Raw genomic sequence first — 20,474 nt, forward strand, 5'->3', positions numbered from 1 at the left:
AAAAACCTTTCAGAACTGTCCTTTCCCTGCCTCCTGCCATTAGGAATGAAAACAAATATAACAGAAGAACGTCTTTTCAAATGTTCCCATCTCTAGGGCTAAATAAAACTCCCTGTCATTCACCTTCTGGAGTGGCAGGTCAGACCAATGCATTTTGCAGGGAACAGGAGAAATCACAGATTTCTCCCTGCAAAAAGAAGGAGAAAAAAAAAAAAAAGGAAAAAGAAAAACCAAAACCCAAAAACCATTGCAGCTGAGTTAAAAATAGGGAAGGCGTGAGATGCTGCTGCCAGCTCGGCACATCAGAGGGATGGGATGCCCGAGCTGCACCCCCGGGCACACACAAACCCCAGGGCAGCCAGGGGGCACAGGGACCTTGGCCCTACCCCATTTTCTGGTGCAAACCTCATTCCTTCTGATTTTTGGGCAAGAAGACAGAGCTTCCAATCAACACAGCCCCCAGCTGCCTTCCCCCACGACTTCATCAGAGGCCAGATCTGGTCCCACGCGTGCCCCTGGCACAGCGTCACAGGCACACAGAGCCAGCCCTGGAGTGGAACCTCTGCACCAGCAGCTCCTGCCTGGCTTCAGCTCAAATCCCCCCACGCTGGCAGACAATCAAACCAAGACAAACGCTGTCCTGCCTGCTCATGGCGTTATCATTCACGTTGTTTATCTGGAATTGCATGGGAAGGCTTGCAATCAGGATAGCCTCAGGCAGCTCCCACTCAGAGCCTCGAGGGGATTTTGCTCACAACAAAACTCTTTATCAAAACCACTTTTCCTCTATTTTTTTTTTTTTTCCCCTACTTGGGCAGGAAAATGCAGTTCTACAGCCCACAAAATTACCCTGCAGCCATGAGACTGGCAGCAAATCTGAGCAGGAGTGGCCTTCCTCCCACTGCCATCGCTGTCTCGCCCGGTGTGGGCAGTGGATGGGAAGCCTGGCTTTGCTCAGATCAGAACCCACTGCCTCCCAAGTGGCCTCCCAAAGGTGCCACCAGCTCCAGCATCCTTGGGGACACACCACCAGCCTCTGCACAGCCCTTTGTGCCATGCTACCAGCCCTGGGGCAGCAGAAACTGAGGAATTCGAGCTAACAGGAGCCTGTGTTCTCCCAGAACAAACTGCAGGGAAATGAATGACAATAAAGCTCTCACCGGATTAGGGATCTCAGTCTGGCTCTAGCTGGATGCCCTTTTCCATCCCCACACTGCCCTCTCCCCTGCCCACAGCCACCCCACATTATTAACAGCCTGGTAAACACAGCCCCTTGGTTATTACAAAGATGCCAAAACCTTACTACTTCTTGTTCCTTCCAGTTAATGTACCATAGCCGAGGATAAATTGCTATTACAAGGAACTAAAAATAAAAATGTTTCAGAGGCCGTAATTGGCTTGTCTTGTTGGGCTTTTTAAGGAGCCAAAGTACCAGTTCCAGGCTATTAGCCCTAAGGTTGTAGGAGAATAGTATAAAATATTTCTTCATTAAAACCCTACCTTCTCCATAGAGGTGTTTTTCTTTAGGGTTTTTTTTTTCCCTTTTCCTTCTTTTTATTTCTCCATTTTTTATTATTATTATTATTTTCTTTTTAAAAGACATGCGTTATCAAATGAGCTTTAGTTAAAAGAGGGCTTCGAAAGCCCAGAGGTGATATAAATAGACAGAGCTCAGTGCAGCTGGAGAACCAGCCAGAGCCTTCATTCATCTATTCAGGTCATTCTTCTACAAGACTTACGTAATATTCCTCAGTTGCATCCATAATCTTGGGTCATTTTTAATAATCAGCACCACATCTTGCAGTCCTCGGGGAGAGAGCGCTCCATGCTGGAACGCACCCAGCCCACTGCTGTGGGATAGCAGCACCACCAGCACAGGCTGCGAGCCACTACACGGCCACCAAGGGCGCCCAGGGTGCTCCCTGAGATGGGGACCACGGGATTTTTCCCTTTTGAGGCTTTTTGATGCTATTTGGTTTATTAAGAGCTTTAGCTACCACTGTTACTCAATATCAGCAACAACCCCAACAGTCATGGCTTTGTTTCTGGAGAGAGCCAGGAGTCAGATACCATGATCCTTGCGGGTCTCTCTCAAGTCAGGATCTTCCACGATTCTGTGAAAACCAAATCCATTTATTCAGCAAAACCCCGCTTTCAAAAGAAGCAGATGCTCCACCGAGCGGGGACGCGGCGCTTTGGCACCTGCTGTCCTGATGACGGTGGTGACGATGCATCAGCAAAACGGCTACAATCTATGGTCACAACTTTAAAATTGGCTGTAAGTCCTTGTGGAGCCTGCTCCCACTGACAGGAGCACCTTGGGACTGCCCTCACCACCCGCACGGAGCGGGACATGGCAGGGATCTCTCCGTGACAACGGCTCTGTGCAGCACAGCATTACAGTAAATACTGATAATATCAGTGAGGATGATGATCAGTCTCTTGGTAATACAGCCCAGGAGGGGAAGCACAGCAGAAAAATTACAGCAGAGCCCCTAACCCCCTGCTTTTCCTCAAAGACAAGGTTGGATGACACGTTTCTTTGTGAAACAACAACCCAACAGGTATTTACTACTTTTATTTCTTGATGTGACAGTTGCTGTTAAAATAAGACTATTTCTGTTAGGTACAATTGCTATTTTTTTTGATAGCGTCTCAGCAATACCTTGTTAAAAAGGGCAAAACAACAGTTATTAATTACCCTAATTAACCCAATTCATAAGACACATTTGTGTGGCTGTCATGACAACTGCTTTGACTAACTTGCCAAGAATAGCTTAGCTGTCCATCCAAATAAATCCCTGATAATTACTAGTCTAGTTTACTGGGCTTCTGTGATAATAATAATTAGTGCTACTGTACAAAAGGTCACGCTAAACAGTTTATGAATGATGCATTTCGCATGGTGATTACATGAGTCATGCAGCACCCAGCAAAGGGATGCAGCCACATCTCCAACATGGAGAGCTGTGATTAGATGGGAGCCTGTGGCTGCTCTGCCTGCAGACAGCGTGGCAGGATGAGAGGGAGACATCAGGGAGCTCAGAGGAGGAACAGCCATGAGCTGGCTTGAGCTAGGACAGCCACCAAGCTGCCTCCTCAACCGCTGCAGTGGCCAGCTCGCCACCACAGGAGATGGTCCCCCAACAGAGGCACTCGGAGGCACCACAAAGCTTCCAAGCCTGACCTGTCACATGCTGGTATCTCACATCACCACCTTATTTCCCTCCCCGCCAAGGACAGATGATCAGGGGTCACCTGTCTGGTTTTGGCATGCTCCCATTAGGTTTAGGATCAACGACAAAAGTGGGCTTGGATCACCAAAGGCAACGTGAGCTTGGGCTGGACAGTCCCAGCACTCTCTGTCCTCACCTTTGCAGAAGCAGCCCTCCAAGGTGCAGTTTGGGTGTCTCCACAGTGCAGCGCAGCCCCAGCACACCCTGGAATCAGGACTGTCCGGCGGGCACTGCTCAGCCCAGCACCACTGCTCCCGAGGCTGCTGCTGGCTGCAGAAGGAGCTGCCTCCTCCAGGACCTGCCTGTGCTCCTGACTGGGCTGTGCTCTCTTCTGGCTTGGGTTATGTAACCTAAAAATGTGTATTCTATTTCATCTGTTGAAGGCTGGTTTTGGGGAGATGTGTTATCCTCCTCTTGCCCCTCCAGGGGGGAGGGGGTGGATGCCTTCTGATAATGGCCCAGCCATTAAACCCAGGTGGGGCAGTGTTTGTTATCTCTGTCACCACCCCTCCATCCTCCAGGGGACATCTTCTGATAATGAGCCATCAGGGCCCCCCAGTGACAGGACACATTCCATCATCCCATTGTGAGATGCTCCACACAGTGGGGAGGAGCCAGCTGTTCCCAGCTGGATAAAAACTGGGAATGAAGGACACAAGGGATCCGGGTTTTCCACTAAATTCCCAGAGGAAGACCGGACCCATCTCACCACCACTGGACTTTCTACAGGACCATCTCTACTCCACAGAACCGCATCTGTTACTCCAGGACGACTTACCTGGACTGCTTCCTACCCTGAGTAACAGGCTGCCAGGTCGTATGCCTGACTCTGTCAGGGTTTTTTCCAGGATTTTTGTTTGCTTCCTAACTTGTTTTTTTGTACTACAATATTTGTATTTCCCTTTTCTTTTAATATTCCTAGTAAAGAACTGTTACTCCTATTCCCACATCTTTGCCTGAAAGCCCCTAATTGCAAAATTATATTTTGGACGGAAGAGGGTTTACATTCTCCATTCCAAGGGAGGCTTTAGCTTTCCTTGGCAGACACCTGTCTTTCAAAACCAAGACACCTTTACAACAGCAAACCCAGGCCAGCCAAATGTCATTTTAGCTCTGCTGGGGTTTATTGGTGAAAACTGTGGGATTCCCTCTGGCTACACATACACAGAGGCAAGAGAGGATGGGACCACACTGCGCCCACATTGACAAATCCTGCAAAACCCCAGGGAAGAGGGCAGTGGGGCAGGGACAGAGCCAAGATGCTCACTTCTAATACAGAGGATAGCTGCCAACTCTTTGGAAATCTCTGAAATCACTCCATTTAGAATAAATTCTGATTAAATACCACATATGGTCCTTGTCGTCCGTCCCTTGTTACCTGTCACAGAGGCATCTGCACGTAAGCAGGGTCTTAACCGGCAAATATTTGTCTGCTCCAGCCCACTCCTCCCTCACCCCCACCTGAACTCGCAATTATTCTTATTGATTGAGTTTAGGAGAGCACCATGCACATGCCTCGAGCTGCAAACAAGGGAACAACGCCGGGCTTCGCTGTAATCATTACCAGGGCGAGCAATTGCCCTGTCACACATGGCAGGTTATGGCTTCAGACTGGAGGCAGCAAGGCCAGATGAACGCTTAAAACGTCGTTACAGTGTGAGGAGTGAGGATGTAGAAATGACACCTCCTCTCTCAACAAATCTGCTCCCCGAGCATCTCCCAGCTCCACGAAGAATCCATCTCGTTAAGGCTGAGGGGCCAACAGAGCCCTTGGGAGGGCGGACACGGGTTTGTGTCCTCTCTGCATGGCAAAATAAGCGCTGGTGAGGAAGTCTGAGATCTGGGGAAGGATGGATTTGGGGTCCCAGAAGGATCTCAGAGCTGGACCCTGAGCCTGGGCAGAGCCATTCCCAGCTGGATAAAAACTGGGAATGAAGGACACAAGGGATCCGGGTTTTCCACTAAATTCCCAGAGGAAGACCGGACCCATCTCACCACCACTGGACTTTCTACAGGACCATCTCTACTCCACAGAACCGCATCTGTTACTCCAGGACGACTGGTGAGCCCAGGCTCACCTGCACATCCTCCCCATTTGTAGCCAAAAGTATGTGCCAGAAGATGAGGTGCTTTTAACAGACCAAAAGGAGGAATTAGGGAAACCTGATGCCTAGCAGAACATTCCCCTGTTTTCCCAAGTGAAGTCTGCAGCTCAGTTCAATATGTTAGTGCCTAATGAAGGTTTCCCCCATACTCTGCAGGGTACAATCATTCTCCTCCTAATGAGCATGTGTTAATGGCATATTAATGCTGACAACAACTAAGTGCAGAGAACAAGAGATGAACATATTCCAAAATTAATCTACTTTTTTTTTCCCAAACAAAGGAACCATCGTGTGGCTGAGCAAGCCCCAGCCCGGCAGGAGCCCTGTGGCTCCCACAGCGACACTGCCAGCTCTGGTCCAGGGTCTCACCACGGGACACAACCCAGAAGGGACACAGCTTTGCTCTCCCGCTGACCCAATCCCCATAATTCGTTGTCCTACAGGGAGAGCTCTCAGCCCGAGCGTGGTTCTGCCCCTTCACACAGCCACTCTGGAGGTGAACAAGGGGGCAGAGGAGCCGCTCACAGCCCCTGAGAAGCGTTTCACGGGGCAGACAGGTTCGGGTGCTGTATCTGAGCTAACAGCCCTGAGGATTTGCTTGCTGAACGCCGCCTAAGCTGGGTCCCTGCCAGAGCATCCAGATGTGAATCTGAATATGAAAAGTCCAGGAGGGAGCAGGTGACAGAGGCGCAGGCGCGGGCTCCGAGCCCCATCCTGGTGCCGACGTCCCAGCCCATCTGGGTTTGTCTCAGCAAGTTTACACAAGCTCTCAGGCATGGAAAAGAACACACATAATGGGTGTTTTCCTGTTTTTTCATCTTCACTTGTGAAAACAGCTCCCGAAACCCTGACAGCTCCCCAAAACCAGCACCAGTCTGCCGCAGCACCAGGCACTGCAGGGAAGAGGAAGCCTAATTCCCTATCTGTCCAACTTCCATGTGCTCCCGCCATCGCTTACATTTACATTTCCAGATCGATAATCGATGCTAGAATCAATAACAGGGAATTTAGCTACATTATAAAAACAGTAAAATCAGCCAATACTGAGAAATGACTATTGAGTCTTATGTTTTCTGTACTCACTTAGTCTAATAACGGTGAATGATATTTTCCAAGTACATTATTCAGCAATAAAACCACAGAATTATTTGATCTCTTTCTAACCTTTTTGATTCTAAGCACTCTTTTTGACCCAGATTGAATGAGGCAACATCTGCAGAGCCTTTCACAAAATTGTACTCGGTGTGCACTATTGTAGGTCTGCTGCCAAAGATAAATGTTATTATTTTAAAGCCATCATCCTTCTAATAGATGAGCAAACACACTGCATTAGCATAGCCTGCAGAGCTCCAGCACGGGTGAGAAAATGCCAGAGGGGTTTCGCTTTAATGGAATTTTACATACCTGACTTAGGATGGGTTAATGCAATCCACCAACACGGGAATTTTAAAACCTGCCCTGTGGCATACACCTGCCATTACAAACGATGGTATAATCAGACAAGCTCCAGATCCCCATGAGAAACATGAAGGATTCACACCCAAATCTGAGCAGGGTGTGCGATGAGGACCTCCAGATGAGGACCGAACAGGCTGTGACCGACAGGGTTTCTCACCGACATGTCCTGGGTGCCAGCGGAGCCGCCGTGACCCAGGGGCGCTCAGAGTTCCATCGGAGGGAGCAGGAAGCGCAATACCTGTCACACGCCTGCCTGCTGCACCACAGCCTTCACCACACCTAGGAGAACTCACTGTGATTCCATGTTAAACAGGAAGACACTTTGAGGCTCAGCACTAATCACTTGTCCAGCCGACATGAGCCACCACTTCCCTCCAAATTTAGACAAGGAACTGGAGGGAGACCCCACAGCAGTGACGTGCTGTCCTCTTGTCCTAGGTTACAATGTAAGATGTGCTCACAGTCTGTATTCTATCACCATCTCCATGAGCTGTTGAAGCTAGGTTGGGCAGTGTTTCCCTTGCCCCCTCCCTCCAGACTCTCTCCTGTCAATGGCCCATCAGTGCCCTGCTGCATGACTCACAGATAACTCCCTCCAGGAGCTGTCTCTGTTTAATGGGCAATCAAGGACCCATTGCAAGGCTGATAAAATTATATCAGCACATTGTGAGGTGCTCTGCCCAGGGGGAGGAGCCAGGCATTCCCACCTGGATACAATCTGGGATTTGGGACAGCACAGGCAGCCTTACCCACTGGATTCCCAGAGGACAAGAGCTACCAGACCTTTCTGCGGGAACACTGCTTCAACAAGACCGCTTCATCTGGACTGCTACCACCACGGTGCCAGGTTGTATTCTGACTCTGTCAGTGATCTTTTGTACCATTGCATGTGTTTTATTTTACTCTATTTTACCTTTTTTCTCTTCTATTAAATTGTTTTTTCTGACTTGGAGTCTCTCACTGGTTTTGCCTTCAAGCCAGCACACCTCTCCAGCAAACCCTCAAACAGGTGCCAGGGACGAGCTCTGGCCCAGCAGGAACAGTGAAATTGAGAGCTGCCAACAGCCTCAGCGTCCCTTTGCACAGCCCTGGGCGATGCTCTCCTGGGGACAGTGGGCACTGGAACTGCGGGGTGCCCCAAGCCCCAACACAGCCCTGCCAGGGCAGAGCTGCCTGCACAACGCCCCACCCATCGCCAATTCAGAGCACGCTGTAATTTGAATTATAATTGCACTTATAAGCACATAGATTACAACTATTTATGCTACAAATAAGACCAGCCTGTATTTTAATTAACAGAAAATGACTGGAACTCAACTATAGCCTCTACTGGGAACAATATCTAATAATTTATTGAAGCAAGGCCATGCCAGCCCCACAAACAGCCTGGAAGGAGAGGGCTGGAGTGGGCAGGGCTGGGGCCCCCACCCATCTGAGCTCCCACACAAGAGCAGGAGCTGCTGCCAGAGCTGGCAAGAGGTCAAGAGAGAGGGCTCCCGGGAGCGGTGGAGGGCTACTTCCTGGAGAGCCTGGGGATGGAAGCAGGCAGGGCTCAATGGCTCTGCCCTCACTGGTTGATGGGAATCTAGGAAAGACCCGAGCAGGGCAGAGTCAGCGAGGGCAGAAGCCCAAGGATGTGGAAGGGCACCTGGCTGAGGAGCTTCTCTGGCTCGAAGCCCTCAGGAGGGACTTCAGGAAATGGCAGCTGGAAAATACAGCTCTTCCACCCAGCCAAGCAGATGCACAAAAGGTTATTCAAAGGCTGCTGCTCCTGGCCTCAGTGATGCCTCTGCACGAGCATGTGCTATATGTAAAGGAAACGAGAGGGAGAAACCACAGAGCTCAAATCACTCGATACAGCACAAATTCACTCGGATACTGCTGTAAGAAAGCCCATAAAGTACCACGCAAGACTATCCTTCCGATGAAATAAATTTTAAAAAAAAAACTTACTAGAAATCTTTCCTAATTTAAGAGAAAATTCTTATCTGCCACGTAAATATAGTTGTGAAAGCTTTTTTTATAGATTTCACAAGTTATGCTTTAGAAATATGCATCAGAAATTCAAATTTTCCAAGAGGAAATATTTAAGGAACCTACCAACCCAAACCATTCTATGATTCTATGAAAACAAGAGGAGCCTCTCCGCTTCCAGTAAAAGTGAACCATAAAACCCAAAGCAGTAGCATAAAACCAAATGAGATGTATCTGATTATATGACATATTATATACTCACATAATTAGGTGCAATATGTAATAATTCCATACACACTTTTTGTATGCGTACGGATACGAGTGTGAACATGGCAGCGTTAGGTTTATGCCTCAACCTGGCAATCTTAGAGGTCTTCCCCAACCTAAATGATTCTGTGATTCTATGTAGGGTATCACAAATACAAGATATAACATACAGTATGTAATATATATCAATATGATCATACCTATAAGACCACTCAGGTCTTGCGTTAAATACAAGCAGCTACTGCCACACCAGCTCTAATCCTCCATGGACCCTTGGAGCAAATCCCTCCTGACCTGGACCCTACCATGGGCTAGAAAACCCTTGGAAAGCCCAAAGAGCTGCCAGGATGGGGCGGCAGCCCCAGATCACCAAAACAAAACAAGTGTTGTTTACTGGGGGACTTGGCAATGCTCACCTCTTGGTTGAACTCCACCTTACGTGCCTTTCCCAACCCAAATTATCTGAGGGTCTTAGAAAAGCCAAGGAGTGTTGAACTAAGGGCTCCCTAAGACCCAGGGAGCGTGGCGTGGTTAAACATGAATGGGAGCTGGCGTATTTATCTCTGTTGCAAGGTACTCAAGCGAATTTCTCCACAAAACAGCTTGGAGCGATTACGTTAGGAGATGTATAATTTGGTTAGGCTGACCTCAGAGTGGAATAGAGAGCTGCTGATTTCCATAATGTCAGCCTCCGACGCTCAGAGGGGTCAGGGAACCTACAGCGATACACAGAACACTTTGCGAGTAGTTAAGCTGAGAGATCTGCTGGGATTTGGAGTGAGCAGGGGCAGCAGACCTGGAGGGAGGTTTGGGGGTCCCCAGCCCAGCAGCTCTGGCACCTGGCCATGCAGAGTGATGCTGGCTGCTCAGGCAGGGGCCAGGAGCCAGCCCCAGGGAGGGGATAACGGGTGGATGCCTAGAGCTGGGAGCATCACTCCCGTTTGGGGGGCTGTGCAGGATAAAGGCTGGGGCTGGCTCCCAGGCAGGGGTGCTCAGGCACGGGCAGGCAGGAGCAGAGCCCTGACCTGCGCTTACCCGTCGCGGTGCGCATCACGTCGCAGGCACAAAAAAGTGCTGAGTTACAGTGACCTCCCAAGGAGAAAACAAGACTGGCAACGCTGCCTGCGAAGTCAGCCTTGCCACCAGTGGAACATCATCTCTGACAATGCTTTAATTATTACCGCTCCTGAAAATAATCCTCATTTCGTCAGCCCCAGCCTGCCTCAACACAGCAAACTTTCTCCGGGTTGGAAATCATCTCCTTTTTTTTTCCCTTTTCCCCAGCTCTATACGCAGTATTACTCAGAAGCAAGCCAAATCCCTTCCAATTATATATCACAACGTTTCCCCAGCGCTGCACTAAAGCAAGGCCCTTCACTTCTAAATGGCATGGTTTATAACAAATTGTCTGTTATACCAGACAGAAACTGATTTCCTCAAACCCAGCATATTAAAGTGAGTACATTCATTCTGGTTGTAACACACAAAATGTGATTATAACAGACACTTTGGGGGCTTTTTAAGGCTAGCGGAGAAGAGGAGGATAAGCTGGAGGGGAAGAAAGAATTGACAAGTAGAGAAATGACAGAGAAAGAGAAACAGCCACGCTGATTTCATTTCTTACAAAACAAAAATCTTTGTGTGTTGTAGAAATGTGCTTTAGTTAACACCGCCAGATAGCCAGAGCAAAAGCTGCCGGTGCTGCCTGAAACGAAAATTGCTCTATTGTGCTTAGAAAACCATTTCCCACAGTGAGGAGAACGCTTTCCAGGTAGTACAAAGCACATCTGAAACCAACGGGGCCTTATCCTGCAACTGTTGCTCCCTCAAATAATCCCTGCAGCCACGAGGAGCCCCAACTAAATCAGAGTGAGTGAGGATTACGCGGGAGTGTATCAAGGTTGGGGGATTAGGCCTGGATTATCACTAAAACCAGTAATTCCCCATCTTACTGATGGTGGCCATCAGCTCAGGAAGCGGCTGATGGCCACGGCTCTGGGAGCTGTGGGGTGTGTGGGTCCCCAGAGGACTCGGGTCCCGTTGGATCAGAGGCTGCTCCACCTTCACCTTCCTCTGCAGCGAGCCCTACCAAAGCAGCACCAGGGCAGGACCACGCCTGATCCACACTCTGCTTTACAGGGCAACGTCAGGGCTGCCACTTCCCAACACTGCCACCACGGAGCCGTGCCGGACCCCCAGAGAGAGTGGGTCGAGAAGCTCCGCGCTAATTCCGCCCTGGGACATCTCAACGAGGGCTCCCCCACTGCCAGGTCACACCTCCTGGCTGCTCGCGTGCCGGTCCTGCACTGGACTGGCCACCACAGTGTCCCCAGGAGAGACCTGGGGACAGAGTGTTTCCCATCCCGGAGCAGCAAACGAACATCACCTCCCAAAGCGGTGCAAATCTGGGATGTAAAACCGCCTCTGAAGCACAGACACAGCCATCACACACGTACTGCTTACTTTTTAAACCATCAAGTCAAAATCCAAGCATGCAAGTGCTACCCAAGGGTGGCTACTCTACATTCAAGTCATGTCCCTTGGATCCTAAAAGGCTCGGCATTCAGACCAGTTTCCACACCACCCCAATGCAACACGCATTTTTATCAAGGAAGCTGCCTAATGGCTCCTATTAATTTTGATTTTTAATCTCCTGGTACAACTCCCAGCAATACACACGCAAAAACCTGACAACAAGCCCTTTTTGGTTTCAAAGCTGACTTCTCCTCCAGCTCAGAAGGAAGATAAAAAAGAGCTCTCGGCAGCAGCCAAGCCTCTGAGCAGCAATGCCCTTGCAGCTCCAGCATGTCCCACTCTCCCTGCTGCAAAACAAATCCAAACACTAACGGGGGCCAAGCCTCCCGCTGTCAGCCACAATCACCAGAGCTGCTCACTAACGCTTTCTGCCACCGCTGCCTGCAGCCACAAGGATGCTGAGAGGCTGTGGACAGGCTCCCCGAGCAGCACCCTGGCACCCACGGGACCCCACTGATTCCCAGCAGGGCCACAACTCCCCGGGACATCCCCACTGCCCCCGATGCTCCACTGGCAGCTGCACCCTGGCACAGGCAGAGCTGACAGCCAAGCCCAGCCACACCCAAAGGGAAAAGCTTCGTAAGGGTGGTCTCAAGCTTCTTTTGCACACTCAGAGTGGGGCTGCAGCCCCCACGGACACCGCTCTTTAATCCTTCCCAGATCGCCAGGGAAAGATGAGGAGCACCAACAAACCCAATTATTTCCAGCCCCGAGACCTGCCATCAAACTAGAAGAAACATTTCTTGAAGCTCCACAAACAAGCCATCCTTGGGGACTTTTATTTCAAGGCTCCCGACTGCTAAAGTAAACGAGGCTCACGTTAAAGACCAGCTACATCACAAACCCACCGCTGCTGGGGCGGCGTGTCTGCAGAGGCAATCACTTACCCCCAGCCACAACCATCATATGCCAAGTGACACTGCCAGAGACACATTTACCTCGTGTTTTATCTGCTATCAGCCCATGCTTTGCCTTCCCATCAGGAAAAGTCACTCCTAGGTGGAGCAGCAATGATATCTTCCCGATGCTGACACCTCATAAAGCCTCCCCGGGGAAACAACGGCGGCTTCATCGCTGGAAGCGATTCAAACCAGCCCAGACAAGGTACCACTGGAAGCACTGCAGGGAATGGTTTGGCTCTGTAGGCCCTGGGCAGGAACTGTGTTTATTCAATCCTCACCACCCAGAGGTGTGCCAATAGCACCCTGCACAGCCACAGCATCACACGGGCTGCCGGGGCTACAGGGCTGCCACGCTCCTCCCAGGAAACAACTTCTGTGGAGCTTCTGTGTCACCCTCTGTGCCAGGACAGGGCTGTCACTCCAGCACCAATGAACCAACTCACCCTCAGGGGTCACTGGGATTTTTAGAAGCCAACAGAACCCACACCACCAGCAAGACAGCTTCGCTTGTAACAGCTGGAGGCTTAACACTGGGGTCCTGCCAAAAGACATCAACATTCCCACCCTTAAGTAAACTTCCAAACAGCTTCCAGTTGGGATTTCTCCACCCCATACCCTGACCTTGCCCTTTTGTCCAAAAGCACCTCCAGAGAGCAAGCAGATCTCTGCCAGGACGTTTCTCTCACATGAGAGCTGCCGGTCCCTTCACAGGACTGGCCAGCTGCCTGTGGCCCCCCCTGCCAGGGGAAAACACTCCACTGACACTCCAGCCACTCACTACAAGAGACAAACTCCCTTCTCCAGGCAAGCTACCTGCTCTTCACAGTGCAGCTCACCTGCACAAGTGATGGGAAAACGGGGCGAGCTGGAGCCACAGGGAGAAACAAGCACCCAGTCTCCCTGACAAGAGGGTGAACAAGGCAGGGACACCTCTGGAGAGCACATTCCATGAGACCCCAGCCCAGCTGTTGTACCAAAGAGAAGCACAGGCAGCACTGCCTTCTGCATGCAGCTGCCTGTTAACTTTATCAGCCGAGTTATGATGTTCCTGATGGTCCTTCCATCCTCCCTGGCACCTGAGACCTCCTACTGCCAGCATGCGCTTCTGGATAACGCCAACACGTGAGGGATTCTGTGACTGGTGGCAGTGAGTCCCAGGCTGACAGGATGTTCCACTGCTCCAGTGCCCATAGTAGGACACCAGCCAGAGATGCACCCCAGAATCCTCTCCAAAAGACACTGCTCCAGGAAGACAGGAATTCCTCAGGAACCACTGCCCACAGCACACCAACAGCAATGGTCACTCGCACGGGCCAACACTGGTACACGGCCTCCCAGAGCTGGTTCTGTCTCAGTGGAAGTCCAGCACCAGGGTCCAGTGAGCATTCTGCCAACACAACCACAGCAGGACCAGGCCCCCAGCCCTCTCCAGCACCCTGCAGAGGGCCAGGCTCGGCTCCCTGCAGCACCAGGATGAATCTGAAGCAGCTCCACTGCCTTCAGCAGCAGCACTTTGCATTTACACCAACACATTGAAGACAAAACAGAGTGAGCCATAAATATTTCAGCTGCTTTTTCAGCTTTGTTATTCTGTTCAAAGCAGGAAACATGACAAACCTTTGATTGTTTTGCTTAAAACCAAACAATAATTCAAAGAGAGACAAACAAGCAACATTAAATGATGCCTGTGATGTACAGGAAAGCCAAAGAATTCGAAGAAACTGATGAGGACGGTGTGGATCAGAGTGGTCCCTTTCCCTGCCTTCAGCAGGTACCACACATCTCTCCTGTGCCAGCCAGGGTCCTGCACAGTGAAGGGACAGCACCGGGCCCGGAGTGCAGGTGGTCACAACGGGGCACCCTGCACTGCCTGCAGCCCCAGGACAGCCAGCTGCCTCCAGAGGAACAGCCACCAACATCCCTTCCAACAACCTTTTAAAAAAACACTCCTGTGAAGACAGGTGTCTTCTCCATCGAGCATGGCCACACTCAGAATCCACTGGCAAAGCAGCCACCTCCAGCTTCCCGGACACCTGGACACAGCCTGGCCTGGCCCAAACCCACCTGGGCGCTTCTGAGGCTCTCCGCAGCTTCTGGGGGTGAAACATCCCCCCACGGCCACAGGTCAGGGCTGCCCCGGAGCCCTCAGGTGAGTGCCGGCTGCTGCCCCTGCCCATGCTCCATCACTGCCTGCCCCCGGCGTGCCCAGCACGCCCAAAGCACCCCAGTGCACTCTGTCCAGCACAGGGAGGCCAGCAGCGCCAGCTCCACAGCCCACTTCGGCAGCACGGACGCGGGGCCCGCGGGCACAGCCGCTCCCGCACTCACCTCCGGCAGCGGCATCCCGTTGATGATGAGGTCGGGCTGCTGGGGGCTCTGCCCCGTGAAGGTGTGGTGGTAGATGTGGTTGGAGCCGGCGTTCCTGTTGTTCTGGCTCTCCACGTTGAGGAAGGTGCTCTCGGAGCGGCGGCAGCCCAGCGGCAGGGTCTGCTGGTGGTAGTCGAAGTAGTTGAGGGAGGAGGTGAGAGAGGAGCAGCTCACAACGTTCATTTTATCCGTCTCCTCCACGTCCCGCGGTACCAGGCGGATGTCGTTCTTGCTGATTTTCTTCTTCTTGCTTGATTTCTTCTGGTGCCCGTAGGAGTACTCCGCGATTCTGGGGGACAGAGGGGAAAATGAGAAGCTGAGAGCATCCTAAACCCTGCCCCGCTAAATACACAGGCAGAAGCCCAGAGGGCTTGGCCCCCATCTCCATGTAGGCCTCTTAGTCATGCACGTTACGTCACGGCTTGGGTCTGGTGGCACGACACGGCCTTTAGCTTATTTTCATATGTATAACGTTTTCAGGTCAAATATGTAAGGAAAAAAAAAAAAGGGAAGGAAGAACGCTTCTGTTTTGATCTAGTGTATGTAATTGGTGATATTTAACTACTAGAAGTAAAGTCCAGCCTGCAGAAGAGAAAAATGGAGATGTTAAAATCCATGAACTGAAAAGGGTACCTGCATTCATTTCCATGCATAATAAGGATTTTTAAAGTGATTTAATTTGGTCCCCATAATGAAAATTCAAAACGAATAGCAGATTTTTTTCCCCAGTTCATTTTCCATAGCAGTAAATAAAGCAGACCCAGAAGCAGTCCTAGCTGGCAAGCTCAATCCTCTCACACTCCAAAGGCTGTTTGTTTATTAATGCTTTATCTAAATCACTGGTATTTTGACTGTCTCCTGATCATACCTGATCTTTTCTCCAACTGAATTCCATTTCTCCCTCACCCTGACACGCACATCCCCTTCTGCTGGGAAATGTTTTCACCGTCTAGAAATCAGAGAACAACAACCGTGTGTTTTGCAAAGAAAAAAGTGATCCCTTTTGACCTTTTTATTACACTGCAAGCTTGTTTTTCTCCGCCTTTCTTTCCCTCTCTGCTTCCCACCTGCCAAAAGAATCAACTGATGAAGTGCCTTGTTTGCCTCCTGCAAAACACCAGAGGAAAAAAGTTACTGCAAATTACCACTCAAGCAAATAATGACAAATTATTTGCACCTTGCATTAGTTGAGTCTGCTCGGCTCAGAGTGACTGTGGCTCATCTTCCCACAGCGAGCACCACAACAGTCCCTGCCATGAATTTGTACATGCACAGCACTGGGTGGCTTGGTATTTCCTCGGGAAGCACATCAAATGCTATGCACAGTCAGAAATAGACGTTTGAAAGTCAGGATTTTGCTCCTCTTCTTGTTATGATAGCAGCATTAAAAAAAAAAAAAAAGAAAAAAAAAAAAAATCCAATAGCTGCAACAGAAATAATGGGATGAATAAATAATACAGTTTGTCTGGAAAGGCAAATCTTGGGCAAATATTCTTGTTCCAGAAAGCTAATTGCCTGAGCATGAAAATGCCACTATGTCGAACAGCCCTCATATGTGCCTCATAAATTAACACGTTTTTTGAAGACTCTCCAGCAGCTCTTGTGAAGAATCTCTGAAACAAGGCACTGCGAAGCCTAGAGGCGTGGGGAGAGGGTGCCCCACGGTCGGTGCTGCTGCTGAGGCTGCCTGGTGCTTCCCCACCTCTGCAGCTGACTCCTGCTCAGACACACACTGATAACAGCCCGAGCACCCCCCTGAGTGTGCAAATAAATCAGAGCAAGGCAGGGATTTCTGTTGTGCCAACAATCTATATGCCGCTGACTCGTCTAACAATGCTTGATGAAGCTTTAATTGTTTTGTTTACCTAAATGTTTAAGTTTGGCAATGCGAGAGCCCAATTATTTCCCGCAGGCATTCATTTTGCTGTCCTTTCTCTATTGACCAATTATTTAATTAAACCGCACTTCATTAATCCCTAAGCCGTCACAGCAAAACCCGGGGCTTATACGTATGTGAGAGGCTGTTAGGGGCACCACCACAACACGATTTTTATCCATTCAGGTCCTATCCTCTTTTAATGGGCCGAGCTGGCAAGAAATCTGGTCTACGAGCTTTCACTTGAAGCTAGGCATCCCATAATACAGCACAGACCGACCTTTATTTGCAGATGATTTTTCCCCCATCGAGCAAAAGGGCTTATAAACGCACTTTAACGCTGCGAAAACGGGGTACAATGCCCCGACTCTCCGGCATTATTTCCGCGCAAATAAAAACTTTAAAGACCGCACATCCCCCCGCGCCGCTGAATTGCCGGGGGCCAGCGCGCGTTTCCAAGGTACAGCAAAATTAATTTCCATCCCTCCTCTCCGAAAACGACTCGGTGCCGAAGGAATGGAGAAGTCATGGCTATTTCACCGGTAACAGGATTAAACCATTTATGAGGCATTGCAGCTGCTCTTTTATGGCATCTGATTGATATTCATGTGTGGTTAGCATTTGTCTCCTAACTTGTGTAACACAGAGAATAGTAAAAGAGAGACAATAATCGCCGGGCTGTTACATATTCAGGGGGGCTGGATTTCCCCGGCCGGCCTTTTCAGCGGCTCCCAGGCGCGGGGCTGACCTCCCCCCCGGCATTTCGGACCCCGCAGCACCCACCCCAGCCAGGGCAGAGGGACAGGGCGATGCCAAAACCCTCCGCGGCCCCGCGTCCCGCAGCCCAGCCAGCCCTGCCCGGCGCTCCCGGGGCTCGCCGCTCTTCCCCGCGGCTTGTCCCCGCGGCTGGCCGCGGCCAGGAGCCGCAGAGGGCACACAATAGCTCCTTTGAAGGGCCAGCCGGGCTTTAGGGATGCCACCGCGCCGCCCGCACCGTCTGCTGCGGGGATGCTGCGGCGGCGGCGGGGCTTTGCCCCCATCGCCAGCCCGGGGAGATGTGCTGGGGACGGGGGAGACAGCCGTGCCCCGGTAAAACCGCTCTGCCCGCTTTTTTTTTTTTTGGTGACGGAGCACGGGAGAATCAGGGATGCTGCAACAGATTGCTCGAGCCGCGCGATTAGGTCGATGCGTTTGCTCCGCTCTCCTCGCAGAGAGCAATTCCTTAAAGCTCCGCAGGAAATTTTCTTACAGGGGACAAGGAACCTCACTTTTTGTTCCTAAGGCAAATCCACCCCCTCCTCACCACTCCCAAGTATACGGCAGCGAATGCAAAAGTAGCCGCGATGGCAAAAATCAAAGCAGACCCGCAGGTGCACATAAACAAAGGTATCTTTACCTGCAGTTGTAGGTCCTGATTTCCTTGTTATCCCTTTTGCACTTGACTGCCACAAAGATCATGGTGACAAAAAGAATGGCTGCAATAGACCCCAGGGCGATAATGAAAATCAAGGAGAGGTTAACAGATCCTATGGACTCCTGGGCATCCAGGGCCGGAGACAGGTATATCAAAATCAAGGCAGAAGCCGAGAGGGATGTTTTCCCATGGTCGTGAGCCACCACAATGAGCTCATAGGCTGTTTTGGCATTCTCCCCAAAGGCTCTGGTGGTCCTTATCTCTCCATTGACCTGGTCGATCTCAAAAAATCCTCTGTCTCCTTCCACCATTTCATAGGAAAGTCTGCCATTTTCACCCTCATCATAGTCATCTGCCTTGACCACCGTGACCAAGTAGCCAACGCCCGCGTTCCTGGGGATGTACACCTCCGCCGTCCCATTGACCAGCGGCGGGGCCGTGATCACGGGCGTGTTGTCGTTGACATCCAGGACGATCACCCTGACAGTGGCATTGCTCTGCAGAGAGGGATTACCCCCATCTTTTGCCAAGACCTTGAACTCAAAGGCCTTGGTCTGTTCATGATTGAAGGACCTCAAAGCATAGATATCTCCAGAGTTGGGGTTGATGGAGACATAGGTGAAAACAGGCATGTCCCTGACTTGGGAGGGCACGATCTGGTAGGACACGCTGCCATTGAGGCCCAGGTCAGGGTCTCTGGCCGAGACCGAGAGGAGGTAGGCCCCTGGGGTGTTATTCTCCTGCACGATGACTTGGTAATAGGGCTTGGAGAAGTGGGGGTGGTTGTCATTCTCATCGGTGATCTTGACGGTGAAGGACTTGGTGGCCTGCAGGGAAGGGATTCCATTATCCCTAGCCTGGATGGTGAGGTTGTACTGGTCCCTCTGCTCCCGGTCCAGCCGCCCGTCCACCAGGATGGTGGAGAAGCTCTCATACTCCTGGAGTCGGAAAGGCACGTTGCCCAGGAGCTTGCACTGCACCCGCCCGTTGGCCCCGGAGTCGCGATCTGAGACCCGCACCAGGGCGATGACGTACCCCGGCGGGGCGTTCTCGCTCACCTCCACCAGCTCGCTGTTGACAGAGAGCAGGTTGATGAGGGGCGGGTTGTCGTTGGCGTCCTGGACACTAATGGTCACTTTGCAATGGGCAGGGATGGAGTTAGGCCCCAAGTCCTTGGCCTGCACGTCCAGCTCATAGACGTGACCCTCCTCATAGTCGATGGCACCGCTCACCGTGATGAGGCCACTCTGGGGGTCAATTTGGAAGAGCTCTCGGGCCCGCTCAGAGACGTAGCTGTGGAAGGAGTAGAGGACCTGGCCGTTGGTGCCCTCGTCCGGGTCAGAGGCATTGAGGCGGATGACTGGCGTCCCCGGCGGGGCATTTTCAGGCACGCTGACAGTGTAGGCTGGCTCCTCAAAGAGCGGGTTGTTGTCGTTGGAGTCGATGACGCGGATGCTGAGCTCCACTGTGCCAAAGTTGGGCGGGTCACCACCATCCAGCGCCGTGATCACGTAGCTGTAGTGGGACTGGGTCTCACGGTCCAGGCTCTTCTCCACCACCAGCTCGGCAAAACGGGACCCGTCACCCCGTGTCTTGGTCTCCAGCCCAAAGAGGTCATTGGGGGTGATCTCATAGCTCTGCACACCAAAGCTGCCCGAGTCCGGGTCATAGGCACTCTCCAGTGGCACCCGAGTGCCAGGGCTGGCCGTCTCTGAGATCTCCAGCTCGATTTGGTCGGTGGGGAAGCTGGGTGCATTGTCATTTAGGTCCTTGATCTCCAGCTTGATCACGCAGATCTCCATGGAGCTGGACATCACCTCCAGCGAGATGACACACTTGGGGCTCTGCCGGCATAGCAGGTCCCTGTCGATCTTCTGCTTGGTCACCAGCAGCCCGGACCCCGGGCTGATGTCCACCAAGTGGGGGGCCGAGTTGGAGACCACCCGGAAGGCGGCGGGCTGCCGGGGGTCCAGCACGAAACCGGCGTCCCGGGCGTCCTTGGCGACGTTGGCGATCACCGTGCCGGCCCGCTGCTCCTCTTCCACCGAATACTTGAGGTTGACGAGGGCGCCGGCGCCGGCCCACAGCAAGGCGGCCCCCAGCAGCGCCGGGAGAGCCCCCATGGCCGCGCCGCGCCCCGACGGCCGCCGGCCGAGCGCCTCAGGGGCCCGCCGCGCTCATGCGGGCAGCGCCCGCCGGGCTGCCCCGGCGGCGGGCGGGCTGCTGCGGGCACCGGAGCCGCGGTCCCCCGCGTACACGCCAACGCCGTCCGCTCAGGAGCTCCGTGCCGGCGGCGCCGCGGAAGGGCCGGGGCATGGCGAGCGGGTGCGGGAGCAGAAA

General features: G+C 51.8%; 1 protein-coding gene across 2 annotated transcripts in view; it reads right to left on the bottom strand.

Annotated features, from left to right (window-relative positions):
• Positions 1-20,257, bottom strand: part of PCDH19 (protocadherin 19) — a 56,409-nt gene extending 36,152 nt beyond the window's left edge. For both annotated transcript variants that reach the window (XM_040090513.1, XM_040090512.1), the window contains exons 1-2: positions 18,117-20,257; positions 14,806-15,133 (exon numbers count right to left, since the gene is read on the bottom strand). In XM_040090513.1, coding sequence (XP_039946447.1) covers positions 14,806-15,133; positions 18,117-20,257 — 2,469 coding nt within the window. The remainder of the gene's footprint in view (positions 1-14,805; positions 15,134-18,116) is intronic.
• Between the last annotated feature and the right edge of the window lie 217 nt (positions 20,258-20,474).

This window comes from Hirundo rustica, chromosome Z (assembly GCF_015227805.2).
Source record: "Hirundo rustica isolate bHirRus1 chromosome Z, bHirRus1.pri.v3, whole genome shotgun sequence".
NCBI classification, from domain to species: Eukaryota; Metazoa; Chordata; class Aves; order Passeriformes; family Hirundinidae; genus Hirundo; species Hirundo rustica.